This window comes from Chelonoidis abingdonii, chromosome 3, assembly GCF_003597395.2.
Source record: "Chelonoidis abingdonii isolate Lonesome George chromosome 3, CheloAbing_2.0, whole genome shotgun sequence".
Taxonomy (NCBI): domain Eukaryota; kingdom Metazoa; phylum Chordata; order Testudines; family Testudinidae; genus Chelonoidis; species Chelonoidis abingdonii.
Genome location: NC_133771.1, coordinates 173,800,785 through 173,819,060, shown reverse-complemented (window position 1 = coordinate 173,819,060; position 18,276 = coordinate 173,800,785). Strand labels below are relative to the sequence as shown.

The 18,276-nt window shown below is 42.0% G+C and overlaps 1 protein-coding gene across 1 annotated transcript in view; it reads right to left on the bottom strand.

Moving 5' to 3' along the window:
* Positions 1 to 1,890: 1,890 nt before the first annotated feature.
* The window catches only part of KCNK2 (potassium two pore domain channel subfamily K member 2), a 148,722-nt gene continuing 132,336 nt past the window's right edge, over positions 1,891 to 18,276 (bottom strand). Inside the window, exon 7 of the mRNA XM_032778307.2 lies at positions 1,891 to 4,000. Within this exon, the coding sequence (XP_032634198.1) occupies positions 3,683 to 4,000 (318 nt within the window). The 3' untranslated portion in view covers positions 1,891 to 3,682. The remainder of the gene's footprint in view (positions 4,001 to 18,276) is intronic.

Sequence of the window (18,276 nt, the reverse complement as noted above, 5' to 3'; positions counted from 1 at the left end):
TCTCAGGAGACTGCATGTACCTTGCTGATGAGCTCTGCGGGTCACCTGTGCTGATCAGAGCTCCACGCTGGCCAACAGGAAATTGAAATTCTTGTGGCCACACTAACCCTAATCCGATATGGTAATACTGATTTTAGTGCTGCTCCTCTCGTTGGGGAGGAGTACAGAAACCGATTTAAAAAGAGTCCTTATATCGATATAAAGGGCCTCGTTGTGTGGACCGGTACAGTGTTAAATCGGTTTAATGCTGCTAAAATCGGTTTAAACGCATAGCGTAGACCAGGCCTTAGTCTTTAAGATACCACAAGACTCCTCGGTTCTTTGGACATTTACACAATGAATCGAACAATGGAAAAAGGCCATGAGATAAGGGAGACCCATTTCACTCCTGAAAGGATATCAAAGGAATGTCTGTGGATAGCATGATCACTTTAATTTCTTAATCACCTTTAGTTTATTTTATTACATATAGTTTGGCTTAAATATTAAAGATTGCTGACTCACTATTGCTAGTTTTAGAGCCAAATTCAGCTCTCTGTTACTTCATTGACTTCAGTGGGTTTTCACAAGTGTAAATTAGGGTTCAATTTGGCACTTATTTTGTTCTGGTGAATTTAAGTGTTAGATATCATACAAAAGAGTATATCAGTAGGTACAGTATATTTCAAGGGAAGGGACTTATACAGTACATATTGTGACAAAGTTCCTCCTCTGCCTTGGTGGGTCCTTTGCTTTCTGGCGGATTTGCTCGCCTCAGAGGTTCAGGACAGCCCTCAGTTTGCTCGCTTTTGCTAGAGGCTCTAACGTGCTATTCACTCAGCTAACCTCATCACTGGCCAGCATGGGGGAAAGGGAGGAGAACAATCCCCGCAGTCTGTGTCCCACCTAGTGGGTCGGGAACAGGCCAGATCCCTTCCCAAATTAGACCTTCCCCTCTGGTTTGTCTCTCAGACCAGGTCAACTCCTCCTGATAGGGAGTTGGGGAGATTGGGGGGGAACCCAGGCCTGCCCTCTATACTGGATTCTAGCCCGGGGCCCTGTGGATAGCAGCTGTCTACAGTGTTTCATGTAACACCTGTGTGACAGCTACAACTCCCTGGGCTACTTGCCCATGGCCTCCCCCCAGCACCATCTTTATCCTCACTGCAGGACCTTCCTCCTGAAGCCTGATAATGCTTGTACTCCTCAGTCCTCCAGCAACACACCCTCTCACTCCCTGCTCCTTGCACATGCCCCACTAACTGATGGGAGGTCCTTTTTAAACCAGGTGTCCTGATTAGCCTGCCTGCCATAATTGACTGTAGTAAGTTCTTAATTGGCTCCAGGTGTCTTACTTAGCTTGCCTGTCTTAATTGGTTCTAGCAGGTTCCGGATTGCTCTAGGGCAGCACCTGCTCTGGTCACTCAGGGAACAGAAAACTATTCATCGAGTGGCCAGTATATCTGCCTTCTACCAGATTCCTGCCCCCAACTCGTCTGGGTCTGTCACAATATATACATTCCAAGGCTTATACTTTCTAATTGAAAAGTGTATTAGAACTGAAAGTCAGTCTTGCCAAATTCCTTTAAAAAATAGCCACAAAAGAACATTTAAAAGGTGTAGCAACCTGACGAACATTACTGATTAACATTTAGAGAAAATGTTTTGATTGTTGGAGTCAAGTTCTTCTTTTCATTGTTAAGACTGCTCAAATTTAAGCAGGTTGCAAACAAGTATAAAAACTGTAACCCTCGAGCCCTCAAACAGCTGGTGTCTCAAATGATTTCTCAGCATTCTGGTGGGGCAGCAGCAAGCAAGAGACTCAGAAAAGCTTATTTTAAGTAAAAACTTTATTTTTCATTACAATTCACAGTTTATACATGGCAAGAAGAGCTTCTCACCACATGGACATTCAGAACACTGTGCTGGGAGAGACAAGGGTCTTGTTCTTTTAAAGGAGCATGGCCTGGTACTATTTCATGGAACTTTCCTTATTTTAAAAGCTTACTCTCTGTAAATGTTAGCCGACTGATATTTACACTGATAGCATTGATTAATCAGAGAACAAGATTAAACATCCAGAACATTAACATTCATATTTTGTATGTTATCTAATGGTCATAAATGCTACAAATTTGACATTTTCGTCATGGCCAATCAACGAAGTCTAATGTTTCTTTAATTTGCACAGAGCCTAAATTATTCCCTTAGGGCTTGTTATATTCATTTTATGTACAGCCAGCTTATATAGACTAAAATATGAAAAAATTTAAAAAAGATAAAATTATCCATTCCTTGTTTTTATCCTGCATTCCTTCTGAATCTCACACACAACTATAAACAAAACAACAGATATAGAATGAAAGTCAATGCTTTTCTTTAAAACAAACACAGAAACCCCAAGGATTGGTTTCAGATCTGCGTATCGTCGGCCTGTCCTATCTGAACAATCATCAGCATTCAGATTGTGCTATTTATCAGCTTTCCTTCATGTCTGTATTTGTATTCAGAGAAGTCTGTATTTTATATGTAGAAAGTCACAGTGAAACCAGTTTCAATTGCATTCCCACATCAGTCACAGTTCCGGTGTAGGCAACCAGTGTACAGTGTGACATTCAGGAAAGCACTCCAGTAGGATCCAGCAGGTGCCTGGTGTGACTCGGCTTAAATAAAAAGTTTAAAATTCTTTTCATAGAGTAACTTTCTGGGAGCAGATTTATGATTATTAGAAATTGCTGTGGTATTTTTCTGTAATGTTTTCATGAGTATGGTTATTAGAATGCATCAATTTAAAACATTTCCACATAGTATTAACTTCTACTTGCTCTTGTCATCTAGCAAATAATTTAATTACCCATAACTGGAGATTTTTGGTAATCTGACACATGGGATAACATTGCTGAATAATGCTTGAAAAATAAAACTCAAAATGGATTCATAAATCCTACAGGTCTGGTTCTAATACAGTGTGAGCATGCATCACCTGGATGTGAGTAAAATAAATATTTTCAGGGGACATTTTTGCAACTCTTGTAACTGCAGTGCCTTTAAAGCTAGATTTAGGAGTGTGGCTTTGATGTCTGTTGATTTTTGGCATCCATTCTCACAGCTGGTATCTTTGCTAAAGATACCTTTAAAACGTCATCATTTCAGGCAAGATGAAAGCTCAAATGAAATACATTACTCATGCAAAAAACAAATAAACAAATACAAACCATACAAGAGTTCTAGAGGTTCTGTTTCTTCAAAAGATAAGGCACTGACAAAAATTTCTTAGGTAAAAGGCTGCATAAGAATTTCTTGCCATTTACATATGTGTTGTAGTCCATAAATGGTCCATTCCTAGGCTCAGTAAGGTAGACCCTGAAAATTTAAGGACTGATCCCTCAAAGCTACATTGTTAACATAAACAAATATAATTAATTCTTTAGGCCATATGGCACATTAGGAGAAATGAACAACTGTCTGAGCACAAAAAGGCATTGGATGTTGCTTGCTCCAGCATCTATCAACAACAGAAATTCCATTCATCTTGTGTCTGAAGAGATATGATGATGACACTGAATCTCTGTTGTGGTGGTTTCTGTTGAACTCATGCACATGTATAAAATGCTACTAGCATCAATCATGGATAGGAAAAAAAGGAAGTATATGGCTAGTTTAAGCCAAGAGCTTCTCCAAGGATTGGCATCCAAAGTCAGCACTACTTAATATTTTCAATCACAGCAATATCTTCTGCCACACAGTGAGGAGTCAAACCGTTCATATAAATGCTGTCTGTCTTTGTTAGAGCAGGCAATATGTCCTTCTCGCTGGTGAGGTGGTTGACTGACAGGGTTCTCTTGCAAGGGGTCAGATCTTGACTGTGGTTGACAGCGAGTTCTGCAGAGAGCTTCCTTTTGATGGAGGTAGCCCGTTGAAACTTGTCATAAATCTCCACACTTAGACGCCTGCGGGTTTCTTTGAACTCTGCCGTGACATTGGCTGTCCATTCAGCAGCGTGAGCTCTGAACTCTCCCACCTGCAGCACACACAGTGAAAGAGAAGGAGAGAGAAACGTAACATGACTAGGCACTTCAAGGATGGTTTATGTTCAGGACCCCAGAATGAATGGAGAACAATGTGTCTACAGACTGACAAAAACTGTTGCCCACTGACACAACTCTTTTTTTGGTGCAGATTTGGCTTTTGATTAAAAAAAAAGTCTAGTTTCATAGAGTTATATTCTTTCATCCAAAAGGAAGAAATATTAATACAATAAGAGCTAAGAATGACATTAAACACAACAAGAACAAAAATCCATACAGTTAAAAATGGACAAGCTGATTTATATGGAATCAATTAGGGAAGTTTCCTTTAAAAATGAAGCCCTGACAGTTGAGAACAACCCAGCTGGCCAGGGGGTGTTGAATTCCCAGAAATCCAGACTGTGTTATGTATTGTTACCAGGGGAGATGTACACGGTTATTTATGGACACATTTACTATCTGTGTAAAGATCTCTGTGAAGCTTGACACAGGATTTTCTAAATATAGATGGAAAGGCTTTTTAAAGAAAAATGTCAGCTGCTTGTATTCTATTTTTAGTGCATGTTCAAAGTAAGGATTAATGCAAGTGACAATTTTAGTCAAGTCAGCAATATGCTTTGCTTTTTCTTTCCATTTCAATTAAGTCTGTTATTTCAAATACAGAAAGTAATATCATTACAATGTGAGACTCGAGGGCTGTCACTACTTATTCTGAAATGAAACGATGTCCGCTAGCCAGAGAGCAGAGATGATGTGGAGTCTCACAGCTCTATGACTGCCATTATGAAAATCCCTCCATTCTGATTGGCTACGGGAGGTGTTCCGATTTGTATAATAACTGCTACTTCTCAATTAGGAAATATGCAGATCCCTTCACTTTGGTTCCTGCTCTCAACACTCCAGATGCATTTGTCAGGAACTAACACAAGGATTGATCCACTCTCAATGAAGACAGTAATCTTTCAACCGTGTTTCTGTCAACTTTACACTCCACTTAGCTTTCAGTATCAGCAGGCCTGAAGAACATGTGTGTGTGCACACATGCATATGAGAGAGTGGGCAGGAAGTGGGAAGAGTCCAAAATTACCCTTTACTTCCCAGCATCCCAAATGTTCAGCCATTAGACCACTTGAAATGGGAAAGGCACTGTTTTTTGGAGAGAGGGGTAAATAGAGCAAAGAAAAAGATAAGAGGATGGAGAGAATTAAGAGAGATAGGAAAGTGGGAGTGGTGAAAAACAAGAGAGAAGCTTTTAAATATACTGTTACAAAACTTATTTTTTAAGGGAGCAGGGCGGGGTGGGGGGGCAGGACTAATCCTTTCTAAGTAGCAAAGGCCTGGGAGCTGCTGAGGTGTAGCAATGGGAGGAACAGTAAGACGAGGGAGAAAATGTTTTCATATAATACATGGAGGGGATTCCTCTAAATTTGTCAATAACTTTACACTGTGCTGATATGAACTTCAGCCTCTGACTTTATCTCACATTAACACATTGGCCTTTGACTCTATTTAGCCCAGGATACAGTCATTACACCAAGCAGAGAAAACCCTCCATTTATCATTTAACATAAACGAAGGGGACTCCTTGGAATGATTAGGTTGTTTTTCAGGGTTTTGTGTTGTTTGTTTTTTTCAATTAAACTCAGGAACAGATATTTTTGGAGGTTTTTTCCCCTTAGGTCTCCACTTTTCAGATTGTTTTAATGGCACGTTAGGCTCAGTAAGGAGATGATAGACTGATGTAATTCTAAAGTGTAGCACATTAAAAGAATTAAACCACTTAAATAAATTACTCTAATTTGTAGTGCGGAGTCCCAGAATTTCAATCACTGGCTAACAAGCAGTGACAAGGTGAGCACATATTTGTTCACAAAAATCAATTGAAAATAAAGTCAGAGAAACGAGAGGCTTTGCTTTTAAAATGATTATGTACATTAGCTCTGGAAGGTGGCCACAGGGCTATGTATATTTTGCAGTGCCACTGGAAACAGAAACACAATGGTGGTAAAAGTCATCATCTCACTGGGGAATGATGAAGAGTGTTTAATCCTGCTTTTTTTCTCATTTCACAAACAAAAAAGCCCCCAGATCCAAAGATCATGTTATTAAGCCTATACATCATTCAACTTCAATAGAATTACATCAGATATGAATGTGGCCTAATATGTATATTTTTAAAACAAGGATTCTTTTCAGTTCTGCACAGCAGTTTATACTAGCTGAATAATTAATCCGTATTCAAACCGGGCTCAAAGGAACACTGACATATGTACTTCAGATTTTAGAAGACTAAAGCCTCTGATACCTACAGATTATAACTGTGCCTGTACTTTTCTTAATAGAAAACAAGTAATGAAAAACCCCCCACCAAAACAATGAGCTAGATCATCCCCTACATTAGGGCAGCTTTGCCCTACTGCACTGGTGCAAAGCTATCATAAGGACGGCTTTCCCGATGACTAGAAAATCCCCTTGAGAAGGGGAATCCTTAGATGGCATAGAGAAAGTGTATGGGCTGTGTTGTGATAACTGGCTCGACGAAGTTACCTTAAGATCCATTGTAAAAATTATGTGAAAGTTCATAAGATGTTACAATAACCACAAAAAATGGATCAGTTGTTTACGACAATAAACGTTACAATAGATTCAAGAAAACCAGGCAGAGAAACTGATTTATCAGTGGATAAATGGCCTACTGATATAAATCAAGGACTGTGGTGAAATTATATTTGGTAAACAAGAAAATGTGGGAACAAAGTTACCAGTGCCAAATTTGGCCTTACAAAAACGGATTTAACTGGTGGACAAAACAATGAGGATATAGGCCACCAACTTTCACTCCTTTTAGGGGTTCTTTAAAAGAGATTTTGGGGCAGTTCATCCTCACAGTTCATCCCTCAATGTGCCAGCACTTCAACGCCTCTCAACTCTTCTAAAGGACTCACTTCCTGAGAGGAAGGCTGGTTGGCCTTGCTCTTGTTTAAAGAACTTAGTCTTCCCATTTAAGTGCTGAAAGTCATCATATTTTCTTGACATCCAGTCTTTAGCCCACCACTCAGAATATCTAATTCCCAGCACCACAAAGGTCCCTAAGATCATGTATTATATTCCCTTCCCTTGTTGCGTTATTTCCTGCCTACTGTTTCTTTCCTCCTATCCTATCTCACTAATGTGGGTTTTCATCAAATCCCAAAGTCAACTATGCTGCATTCATCTCAACCTGCCTTGTCTAAGGAGAAGGAATCCAAACAGATGACAGCCCTGACTAAATCATCACTAACCAAAGTCCAAGCAGCAGATGTTGTGGTCAATGTGCCAGCCAAAGCATCCACTCATAACTAACCAGAGGTCTAGCATTCCAAAAACATCAACAAAAGCCATATTTCACCTATCTTTTCTATCCTGCCTCTCCTCCACCTTCTCTCCATCTGTTTGTTAAGAACTGCATAAGTGAATGCACTTCACATCAGGGCTGAGAGTAAAATTAACCTTTTCCTTTTCATCAAAGAAAAGTTCTGAAAATAAGAGACCCTGATACTCTTAACTCCAAAGGGAGTTTGATAAGTCTGATAGGAGAGGGGACTTTGGTAAGTCTGAAGTTTGTTTTGTATAATCACTTAACTACAGTTTCAATATAAATCTTGTTTTACTTTTCTTCTTCGTTGTGTGGGAGTCTGTGAGTTTAATCCATACATTTTTAATTTGAATGAATGCTTTTGGGTGTTTGCCAAGTAACCAAGTAAAACCAAGGCCTCTGTTTAAAATCAACCCCAAACCTATCTATCACTGTTGAATGTTGACCAGTGAGGAGTTCATAAACACCTTAAACTCTTTAGGCCTTTGAGATACAACAATTCCCATGCTCTCCCCACACTTTTGCACTTTCCCCACTGTGAGAGTACTTCCTGGCCATAGCTGAGGATCTAGCCCAGGTATTTTACTCTGAGATACATTGCTGACAAGTCACGTTTCAAGGGATGTTGTCAAGATTGGTACATTTAAACTTAGATCTACTGAACTAGCTTTGTTTTAGTTACCATCCCATTGCTCTGTCAGCCTGCTCCTTCTTGTGCCCAGGCAGGCTACTGAAAGCCACAAGCATTCTGAACTGATCTACCCACCATCTTTTTAATCTCACCCTTATTTTAATTCTATTGGCAGCTTTAGCTCTCTTCTCCCCACCCCCATACTTTCTCTACAGATAACCAGCTGGCTGTGCTGCTGGCGCAACTAATTATTGGCAATCCCGAAGACATGCTTAGTATTCACTGTTCATGTCCACTCAGCGACATGCAGATGGCCATGCTATCTTCATAACACTGGGCCACTTGTTGTATTTTAACGGTTAGGCACATTAATTATTCCATGGGATTTTAAAAGTGTAGTTATTAGGTTATCTAGTAATTAAATTCTAATTAAATCTCCTTTGGAGGGCTAGGTGGTGTAATTGGTGAGGCTCTCCAATAAATATCCTCTTTGGAGACTTGGATTCAACTCCTGATTTAGATAATAAAATACATGAATGTGATGATATTATCATCTGCCCATATTTCAAAACTATCACACAGTTTGGCATAATTCAATTCTTATAAAATAAGAGAAAGAAGGATTGAAATGCAATGGTGTTACATGGGGAAGCTGAGTAAGTGCTGTGTCTCCTATGCCTAGCCCAAATTGCTGCCTTCAGCCCCTAACTTTTGTGGGCCCTGAAATGCACTTAAAGAAAAATGTTACCTTTTCAGAATACATCTTTTATCATGTAACATTTATGGACTCCAGCTCAAGAGGTTATTGAAAGAGTAATGTGCAATTTCTAAAACTGCCAGAGCACATAAGCAACCTGCTCTTGTAATTTAATTCCTTCTCTGTTCATAACGACATTTCAGTGAATGTTCAGGTTCTCTCAGTCCCCAAGGTATGACATTTCCTCATACTGCCTTCAATTTTAGCTTAATTTGGGGTCTGGTAGCCACTTCATATCTGATGCTAAGTGATAGAAATACCAGTTGTCTCTGCTGTTCAAAACCAAAAATATCTGCAGCAAGAACTGTTTACTTTTTCTTCAAGTCCCCTTGCCTCACAAGATTACACTGCAGACTCCATAGGAGACATGTCTACTTTTTTAATCAAATAGTTCTGAACTACATGATACACTGATGAAGACTGCTAGTCACACAAATGGCTGACTGCTAATCACTAACATGAAGTACAAGGATTGGAATACGCACAATATTTCTTAAGTGCTGGTGAAAAGTATCAGAATGACAGCCCAAGACTCATTCACATAACAGATATAAAATTTTTATTAAAGTTGATGTTTCAAATCAAATTTACACAAGTTAAGAGGGAAGGTACTGTACATCTGGGGTCGGGCTTGGGTTGTGAGGGATTGCAAGTAACATACATATCACATAACCAGCATAGATACAGATAGGGATGTGGGAATTTTTAAAGCATTAGTGGATAAATGGGCTCGCCATGGAATGTATTAAGAGTCCCAAGTCAGTATTGGTGTAGAGAATAAGTACAAGTACCAGCAGCCCAATATCTTCTTGCTAATAGAAACCTATGCTAGAACACCATCATTAAATGTAAGCAGTTCCAAGTCCAACCCCCAGTGTTGTCTTTTTCTACAGAGGCAATCAAAAATAGATTTGGAAGGAGTTAAACAGCCTCATTCATCTCAGTGGAGTATTAACTCTAAAGCATTATGATGGCAATTTAAATGTCAATGACTAACTATAACTTTTCTGATCATTTAAAGAAAAAATTATCCAGCTATCTTGCGATTGTGGCGAAGTCTTGAATTTGTGAACAGAGCATGACTCACCTCCAGTCTAACCCCTGATCAGGCATTCAGGTTATAGGTAGTTGCAACTTTTCTTTTAACCTCTCTGATCTATATAAGCAATGTGGACTAATTTAGAATTTACAATTTATACTTAGTGTGGTAATTTAAGTATTCAGTACTACTTAATTAGTTTTTAATAAGAATTTTATGTATGAACATTGTATGTTTGCTTTGGGCTTTCCTCATCATGGACCTTTATGCTATTATGTTCCCTGACCCAACAGACACCACAGTCCTACAGGTCTTCTCATAGGAACTTCAAATGTGGCAGCAGATTCTTCCAGAAATATGGTAATGCACTTATCATGGAACAGGAGACAGCTCACTATCCTGAATAATGGAATTCATATTGAACCAGATATGTTTCTCTTGAAGAAAGACCAGTAATCTGCCTAAAGTAACAATATCAACCTCAGTTGGTTATAACATAATGGGGAATATTCTCTAAATTACAATTCTCCAATACATTTATCAAATAATATAAAACAGTTAGCCACCATTTTAGTGTGGCACACCTAAAATAATATGTGAACTTCCCTGTTCAGTAACAAAGCAGACCTTTGCACAGACCTTTTGCTGATGCTACTAATAGACAAGCATGCAGGATTTGGCAAGACTAGGGAAAGCCCTCAACAGCATTAGAATGGTCTAGTGGTTACCGTAAGGAAGTCAATCTCATTACCAAGAAGCCATGTAGATAAATGAAAGGGCCCTGAAATGGCTTGAGTCATTACAAGCAGCCGTCCCCATACCTCCTGAGCCCTTTTATTTGGAGTGCGACAAGGCTTAGTCCTCAACATCATCCTAAGAAATTTCTATCTAAAACTGTTGGGGGAGATGGTGAGAGAGCATGGGTTGCAATACATCAATACCCCGTATGTCACATGCAAGCAGCACCCTCTTCCAGCTTTCTCAGCACCTCAGTGAAGATTCATATAGTCTAAGGCCAGAAGGGAGAATCTGGCTAAAGCAGAACACAGGCAAGACTGAGATGACACTACTGGGAAGGAAAGCACTTTGAAGTATTTGTGTCTCTATAATTGCCCCTGCTATGCAGGATCTTTACCTTCTCAAGCTGGCCTGCAGCCTTGGGATCCTTTGGGACTTCTCATTGCAAGAGGTGCCCAAACATCCAGAACAACAAAAATTCCTACTTCCATCCAGTAACACTGAGTTCCATTCTATTAGACAGGGATCTGGCCACAGCAAGGCATGCATTCATGACCTCCAAGCTTGATTCATTCATATTAGGAATGAAACTATAGACAATAAGAAAGCTCTAGTTGGTACAAAGCACATTAATCCATCTTTTTAGTGACACAGATTACTGTGAGCACATCACCCTGGTGTTCTGCTCTTTCCTCTGGTTTCCCATTAGCCTCTCTCCTGATATTTATAGCCCTCTATGGAACTGATCCTAAGCACCTGAAAGGTTGCCTCTCCTTCTGCAACCATGACTTCTAATAACAATTCCTATATTCCACTGGAACTATTAAATTGTTAAAAAATAGCACAGGAGTTGCGAGAGACTTTGGAATTCCCTACCAGAAGAGGCAAGAATGACTATGGTCCTTTCCACTTTCAGAAATAAATGCAAAACTTAACCTTTGACTTAGCTTTCCCGCTAAAAGTTCATTCTACCTCTCTCTCTCACACACACACACAAAACCTTAAAAAACCACCCCTATAATCTTAGCAAGCAATTTACACCTATTTACAGGGAAGGTAGGGAGATACCACTATTTTGAATTAAATACTCGAGATGCACACAGCTACTGTGATAATGGATGATATAAGGAGATAGATAAGTATTGTGTACCATAGGAGAGGAAAAAGGAAATTTTATAGTAAGTATTTCTATTTACTTTCTTTGTTTTTTCTTGACAGCTGTACTTTTACATTATTTTCTTTGGCTTAGGCATTTTAATCATTTTCCTAACGCTACTTTAAGCCCAAAATAGGAATTAAATAACAATTTGGTAGGTTGGGACTGGAGATATCCCCCTATTCATTCTGTAGAGAAAAATGTGAAGCCTGATTTACAGATATTCTTGAAGCACATGCTCTCAAGTCTGCAATGTCTAACAATTACCACTAATACATTCCCCCAAAGTATTGCAATTTCATTTTTCCCTGAGGTGAACTATTCTTAAAAATAAAACTTCAAATTAACCTCTCTTGGACACAGCAGTCTGAGTCAAAACTAGAAAGAGTATGGAAGTGTCACATTGTCCTTGCAGAAGAGTAGAGTACATTGTGTTTTGTCTTTCGAGATGCTCTTATGCAATTTTCTCAGAAACTGTACAGTTCAGCTCTTTTTTTTAAATTTAATTCATACAGATAGGAAACAAGGCAACAGGACAATTGTTGGGTGGGCTGATACCATGGCTTGAGCAGCAGATCTGGCCTATTTCCTCCCCTACTGTCCTGCATGTGCAGGCTACAGCTTTTCCGGCCTGCGGGCATTACTGCACTGAGCTAACTTGTTGCGCATCAACAACCCTAGACACGTACATAAGCTACTATTGCCCCTCTGTTACAAAGAGGCTATGGTCCTCTTCAAGGATCACGCTGCCAAAAGGCTCTTTGGGCGTCCTGCTCTCTTTTCTACACCTTTCACCATCTGTCTTCCTATCTCTCCTCAATACCGCTACTCCCGCCAAAGTAGCTTTTTCTAGACTTCTGTCTGTCCTTCCCCACAACCGTAGTGGAATTATTATTATTTATTATTTGTATTATGACAGTTCCTAGCAATCCCAGACAAGGATCAGGGCACCATTGTGCTAGATGCTGTACAGAGATGTCATGCAACAGAGGACAATTCCTGTCCCAGTAAGTTCATAATCTACAGTTCAAATAGTATGCAAGAGGAGGCTAAAGCAAAAAGATGATATAAGAAAATGAACAGAATTGAGGAGAAAGATAGAAGTCATCAGCTAGGTCAATGTCAGCTGGGAGTGATTTGTATGCATTACAGTAAAGGAAAGTATTAAGGAGAGATTTGGAAGTGAGTGGCTCTACAGATCTTCAAAAATCCCTTCCAGCCTCCTAACCACCCTCTACGCACTCCTTTTCAAACACTGGATGTTTTCCACTGATTTATATAAAATACCTCATGTAAAAGAAGAATCTCTGACATCCATTTATCCATGCTTCCATTGACCTATAGATTTGTGACCATCCATTGTAATGCTTCAGAATATGTCAATTTGTAATATTCAAGGTTAACAAACAGATGGTTGGTTTGTGAGGGTAAAACAAACAAGACCATGTAAAGCCCATATACACAGGTTGTCATTCGCTCACTATCTAAAGGGGGCTGAATGTTTGGAGATACAGGTTCTAGAACAGGGGTAGTCAATAGGTGGACTGTTGGCCAAATGTGGACCACCAGATACTTTTGAATCGACCCTGAAATCTTTTTATTTACTTATTATCATTATTGTTATTGCAGTGTGAAAAAAGTTTCTCTGGAGTCTGGACCTTGACTGTATCTTGACCAAGAAATTTGGACTTTGACAAAAAATAATAGACTCCCCCTGTTCTAGAACCAAATTTTCAAGAAAATTTAGGAAGGCACGGTCCTCCACCCATATGACAGTGAGAGATGGGAAATCCTCTAGAGAGATTTATTTTGGCTGGATTGGGCTTGTATTTGGACATTCAATAATTTCTTTGCTCCCAGTATCATTCAGCAATCATGCAGCACTTTACATTTTCATAGCATCATATAAGCTTTAATTAATTGATGCTCAGATGCTACTTGTTGAAAATTTTAGTGCGTGCCCAGGTAATAGTTTTAAAGATGTAGCTCAATTCCTTCTTTTTGATAGAAACAAATTCCTCATTCAGACAATGCACAACCACAGTGATGATGAGATCTACTAATGTTCATAAAAAATAAAGCCAGCTTCAATTACTTACAACATTATGCCAGGAAAGAGATTGATCAAAAGTGAGCCAATGTATTAAGGTACACAAGGATCATGTAAGTGAGTAGTGGATCCATAGACAGTTCAGTTTATGGTGCTAGCATTGCCCACAGAAGATTCCCAATATTACATTATTGGTGGCTAAATCTGAACTTTTAATGTCAAGATTTACTTGGTCCTTTGACCCTTTGAGTCATAGTCATCGCTAGCTAAATTCCATTCACATGAAGTGGAATTAAACAGGAATTGATTTGCCCCATAGTTTTGGGACTTAAAATCCTAAAAACTGGAAAGTGCTTTATTTTTTAAAATAGTACTGTATGGATACTGTTGAGGAAAGACACCAAAAGGGTATTCGAGAGACAAGGTGAGTAAGGTCATATCTTTTACCTGCTCATGAATAAAGTACATGTATTTAACACGTTTCATTTGGAAGGATCTCCAGGCACTTTATAGCCATGCAATGCCAATTCGCCAAAGAAGGCGGGCACCTCCCAGACCACATATGGCAGTCAGGCAGATAGTAGGCTGCCCAACAATAACGGAAAGGGATTTGGGAAGCTAAGGATCCCTTTTCTTATTAAAAGATGTCACGGGAACTTCAGAAGCCACACAGAATACTAAAAAGGGGTACTAAAGCTTCACGCTAGAAGTATTGGACTCCATTTATTGACACTGGAAGGCTGAAGGACTAAATCAATCCTACTGGAATTTGAACATGTAGTTAAAGAGCGCTATTCTCAACTCTGTCACAAAACCACGGCTAAACTTCAAGGTCTAAAGTTTCTTATGTGCTCATTAATATGACTTTGCAACTGAAAAAGCCCACTGAGCTTATGAGTCAATTATTGTCTCTCCTCTATGGGATTTAAGTTAACACACTAGCCTTCCACTTCTGGAGACCTGGGTTTCATTATGCTCCTAGCCATATTCGAAAAATCTTTGCTGTTTGCAGCTGCTACAGGGTGACAATTTCCACAGAACTACCAAGGAATACAGATTCTTCTGATGAGTGACCTTAAGCTCAGAAGCTAGAACTTTGCACAAATATGCAAAGTAATTTCTGCTGACTAATGCTGGAAGGTAGATATTGGTAACTCCAAGCAGGATAAAAGAAGAGATTCAAGTGTCTCTCTGAGGCAGAGGGAACACAGAGCTGGGACTGAGAAAAAACCCTAAAAGCACCCTGCATGGGTGAGAAACATCATCCATGGCTTTTTCCTTAAGTTATCAATGAAGTCAAGCAAACCCCAGGTAAGCAGTAAGCCTGGACGATATATGCTGTGTACAAACTCTCTTCAGAACAGAGTGGGAACAACAACTGATTACGAATACCTATATGCTGAGAAGATGGAAAGAATAATTTCCAGGAGCTATCAAGCAGTAGAATAGTTCAATGTCTAAAAGTAATCCTTATGTGCTTACTTGGATTTAAACTTTCTGAAAAAGAACTTAAGGGATAAAAGAATACAGCAACAGTGAGTGGTTGTGTGTTTGAAACAGAAAGAGGCATGTTATATATTAAATAACATTCTAGAAGAGGGCAGCTATTGGTTGAACAGGCCTTCTTCAATAAAGCGAAAAAGACGGTTACTCACCTTTGTAACTGTTGTTCTTCGAGATGTGTTGCTCATATCCATTCCAGTTAGGTGTGCGCGCGCTGCGTGCATGTTCGTCGGAAGATTTTTACCCTAGCAACACTCGGTGGGTTGGCTGGGCGCCCCCTGGAGTAGGCACCGCTTATGGTGCCGGATATATACCCCTGCCGAACCACCCGCCCTTCAGTCCTTCTTACACCGTGTCGGTAAGAACAGTGGACCTCCGCTTCCCTAGCTACTCTAGTCTCTTGGTTGTTATTAGTTATATAGTTTTATAACCTTTTATATTTATATTATATTATATTATGCATTTTTTCTTTACTAGCATAGTTAGTTTTAATAGTTACGGGTTCGGGGAGTAGCCCTTCCCCGCACCGGTGCGGAGCCCAGCCCGGCTCACCGGTTTTAGACCGGTGCTTGGCCGACCTCAGGCGTTGGCTGACAGGAGATCCACACGGCTCCTGTTTACGGTTGCCTCGGGGGATCGCATTTCACAGCTAAGTGCCCCATTTCAAGGCGTTTAAGCCGGACAAATGGGTGGCACTTTCATATTCCCCTCCCTCTGCACCAAACGCTGGCTACTCGGGACAGAGCGCCTCTTCGGCACCGCGACCCCACGCACCGATCCGTTACTGGCACCGAAGTCGACTCGGCACCGCTCCCTCTCTCTGAGGTTGAGGGAGTCCACGACTCTCTGCCAGTGCCTGACAGCTCCCCGCACACGCCGTGGTTGAGCTCCCTGCTCCTGCTGCTTCTGTGCAACTGCAGCGCCAGAGAGTCATTTAAGTCGGATTGCCCGGCACCGACACCTGCAGAGCCACTGAGGCGCCAGCACCGTTTGATTCGGTCCGCCGGGCGTCAAATCAGTGCCTGCTTGCTCCCTGCATGCGCCGTTGGTTGAGCTTCCTGCTCCTGCTGCTTCCGTGCAACTGCACCGCAGCCAGAGAGCTCGTCATCGGATCACCAGCCACCGGACACGTGCCGTGCACGACAACGTCGGCACCATCGTTCCCAGTCCACAAGGGCGTCGAATCCCAGTGCCTGACTGCTCCCTGGCAACGCGTGGTCGAGCTCCCTGCTCCTATTGCTCCGTGCGACGGCCTGCAGGACAGAGACGCTGTCTAAGCCGGATCGCCCCGGCACCGACCACCTGCTGAGGCACTGGGCCACGTCAGCACTGTCAATCCCGGTCCCACAAGGCCGTTCGATCCGATTGCATGACAGCTCCCGGTTCACACTGTGGTCGAGCTTACTGTCCCTCCACACCGGAAACATTTCCAATGGCGAGGATCTCATTGCCATGACAGAGTTGATGCTGCCTGAACCCCGGCACACCGTGCGGGTAATACAGTCTTTTGGCAAACCGCCTGATACACCCATCCTCTGTCAGCGCAGCAGACGCACGTTTCATGATCACGGTTTCCCGCAGACGCTCCAGCCCCGTTGGCGCTCCCACTCCTCACGCCACTTGCAGTCCCGATGCTGTTCTCCTCGGCACCGGACGCACTCGCTGCACAGGCGGTGTCCGTTCACTGCGAAATCTCGGCCACCTTCTGTCTCCCAGCACCGTACAGGCACTGTGACTTCCCGTAGCCTGCTCCCAACTCGAGATCCTCGGTCGATCTCCCGGCACCGCTCTGGTCGCAGGTCCGGATCTCGTCAGATACCAGTGCGCTTCCGGTACGGTCCCAGGTGCCCCGAGTTGGGCAAGGTCTGGTGGTCAGACCTCTGCCCATGGTTTTCAGCACTCTGGCATCCGGACATGCATATCAGTGTCTTCCATGCGACAAGCTCTTATGCTCAGGACCGCGATTCGTGGTGTGCCTACCCAAACCTGAGAGCCATCAGGCCCTATGGAAGGTAGCACTCAATGGTGGACTCCAGGGCAGGAGGTCCGGAAGGTAGGGGACCCGGTAGTGCAATTCTATCGGGGTGCCCCAACTACCGAGTGGCTACCTGTTTATTCGGACCATTCAGGCGAAAGCCAATACTCTATGGAGGTACAATACTTGTCTGTCCATCTCCTCCTGCCTACTAGTCATTCAGTTGGTTAAGAAAAAGGGAATGGCATGGCCAACAAGTGCCTGCCCCGAAATCAAGGGGGCTAGGCATGACCTACTCAGCACAAGGTGTATTCTGCAAGGCCTTATAGCCCTGCGTGCAATATCAATAAACGCTCTGCTTAGCCCCTATAATCATAAACCTGATAACGGTGAATAAATTTTATGGAGCTTCTTCCATCAAGTCCCGCCAGAGTTCACTGGCCGCTCTTGGAGGAAGGAAAAAGGGGCCAGAGCTTCTCTCCAGGCTTCGTTACCACGAGGAGCATCTCATGGCTTCGGTTTTAAAACCTCCGTCGCCTTTCATGACTTACATTTGTTTGGTAAGGCCTCTTTGTGTCAATCAACCCCAGGCTGCAAGCCTGAAGGGCAAGCAGGGTCCTAATGCGCTCTCATCATCTGCGTGCAATACGCCACGACCTACTGCAGATCTTTCCGTCCCCAGCCACACGCAACACTCTGTGCCTGGCCACAGATAGGAGCTTTGGCAAGACAGTGCGGCTGAGGTGGTCGCAGACAACGCGTCAGGACCCTAGAGGACCAAGATCGAGGCCCCTCGCAACTCACGACCGGGACCAAAGGATGACTTTCGAAGGTGTGCCGAGGCGGTGCGTACCGGTTACAACGGGATCCACTCCTACTTCTCTTGGCGTGGTCCAGTTAACTTCAGTTCGCTGTTCCCTACACATGGTGGAGTATGGGTACACCTCCAATTTGTTCCAACCCTGTCCTCTTCAGGGACTCTCTCGGGCGCAATTCTCTTAAGAGGTGCAGATGCCGATGGACGAAGGGGCAATTATCCCTTATTCCTAATCCCGACTCGTATGG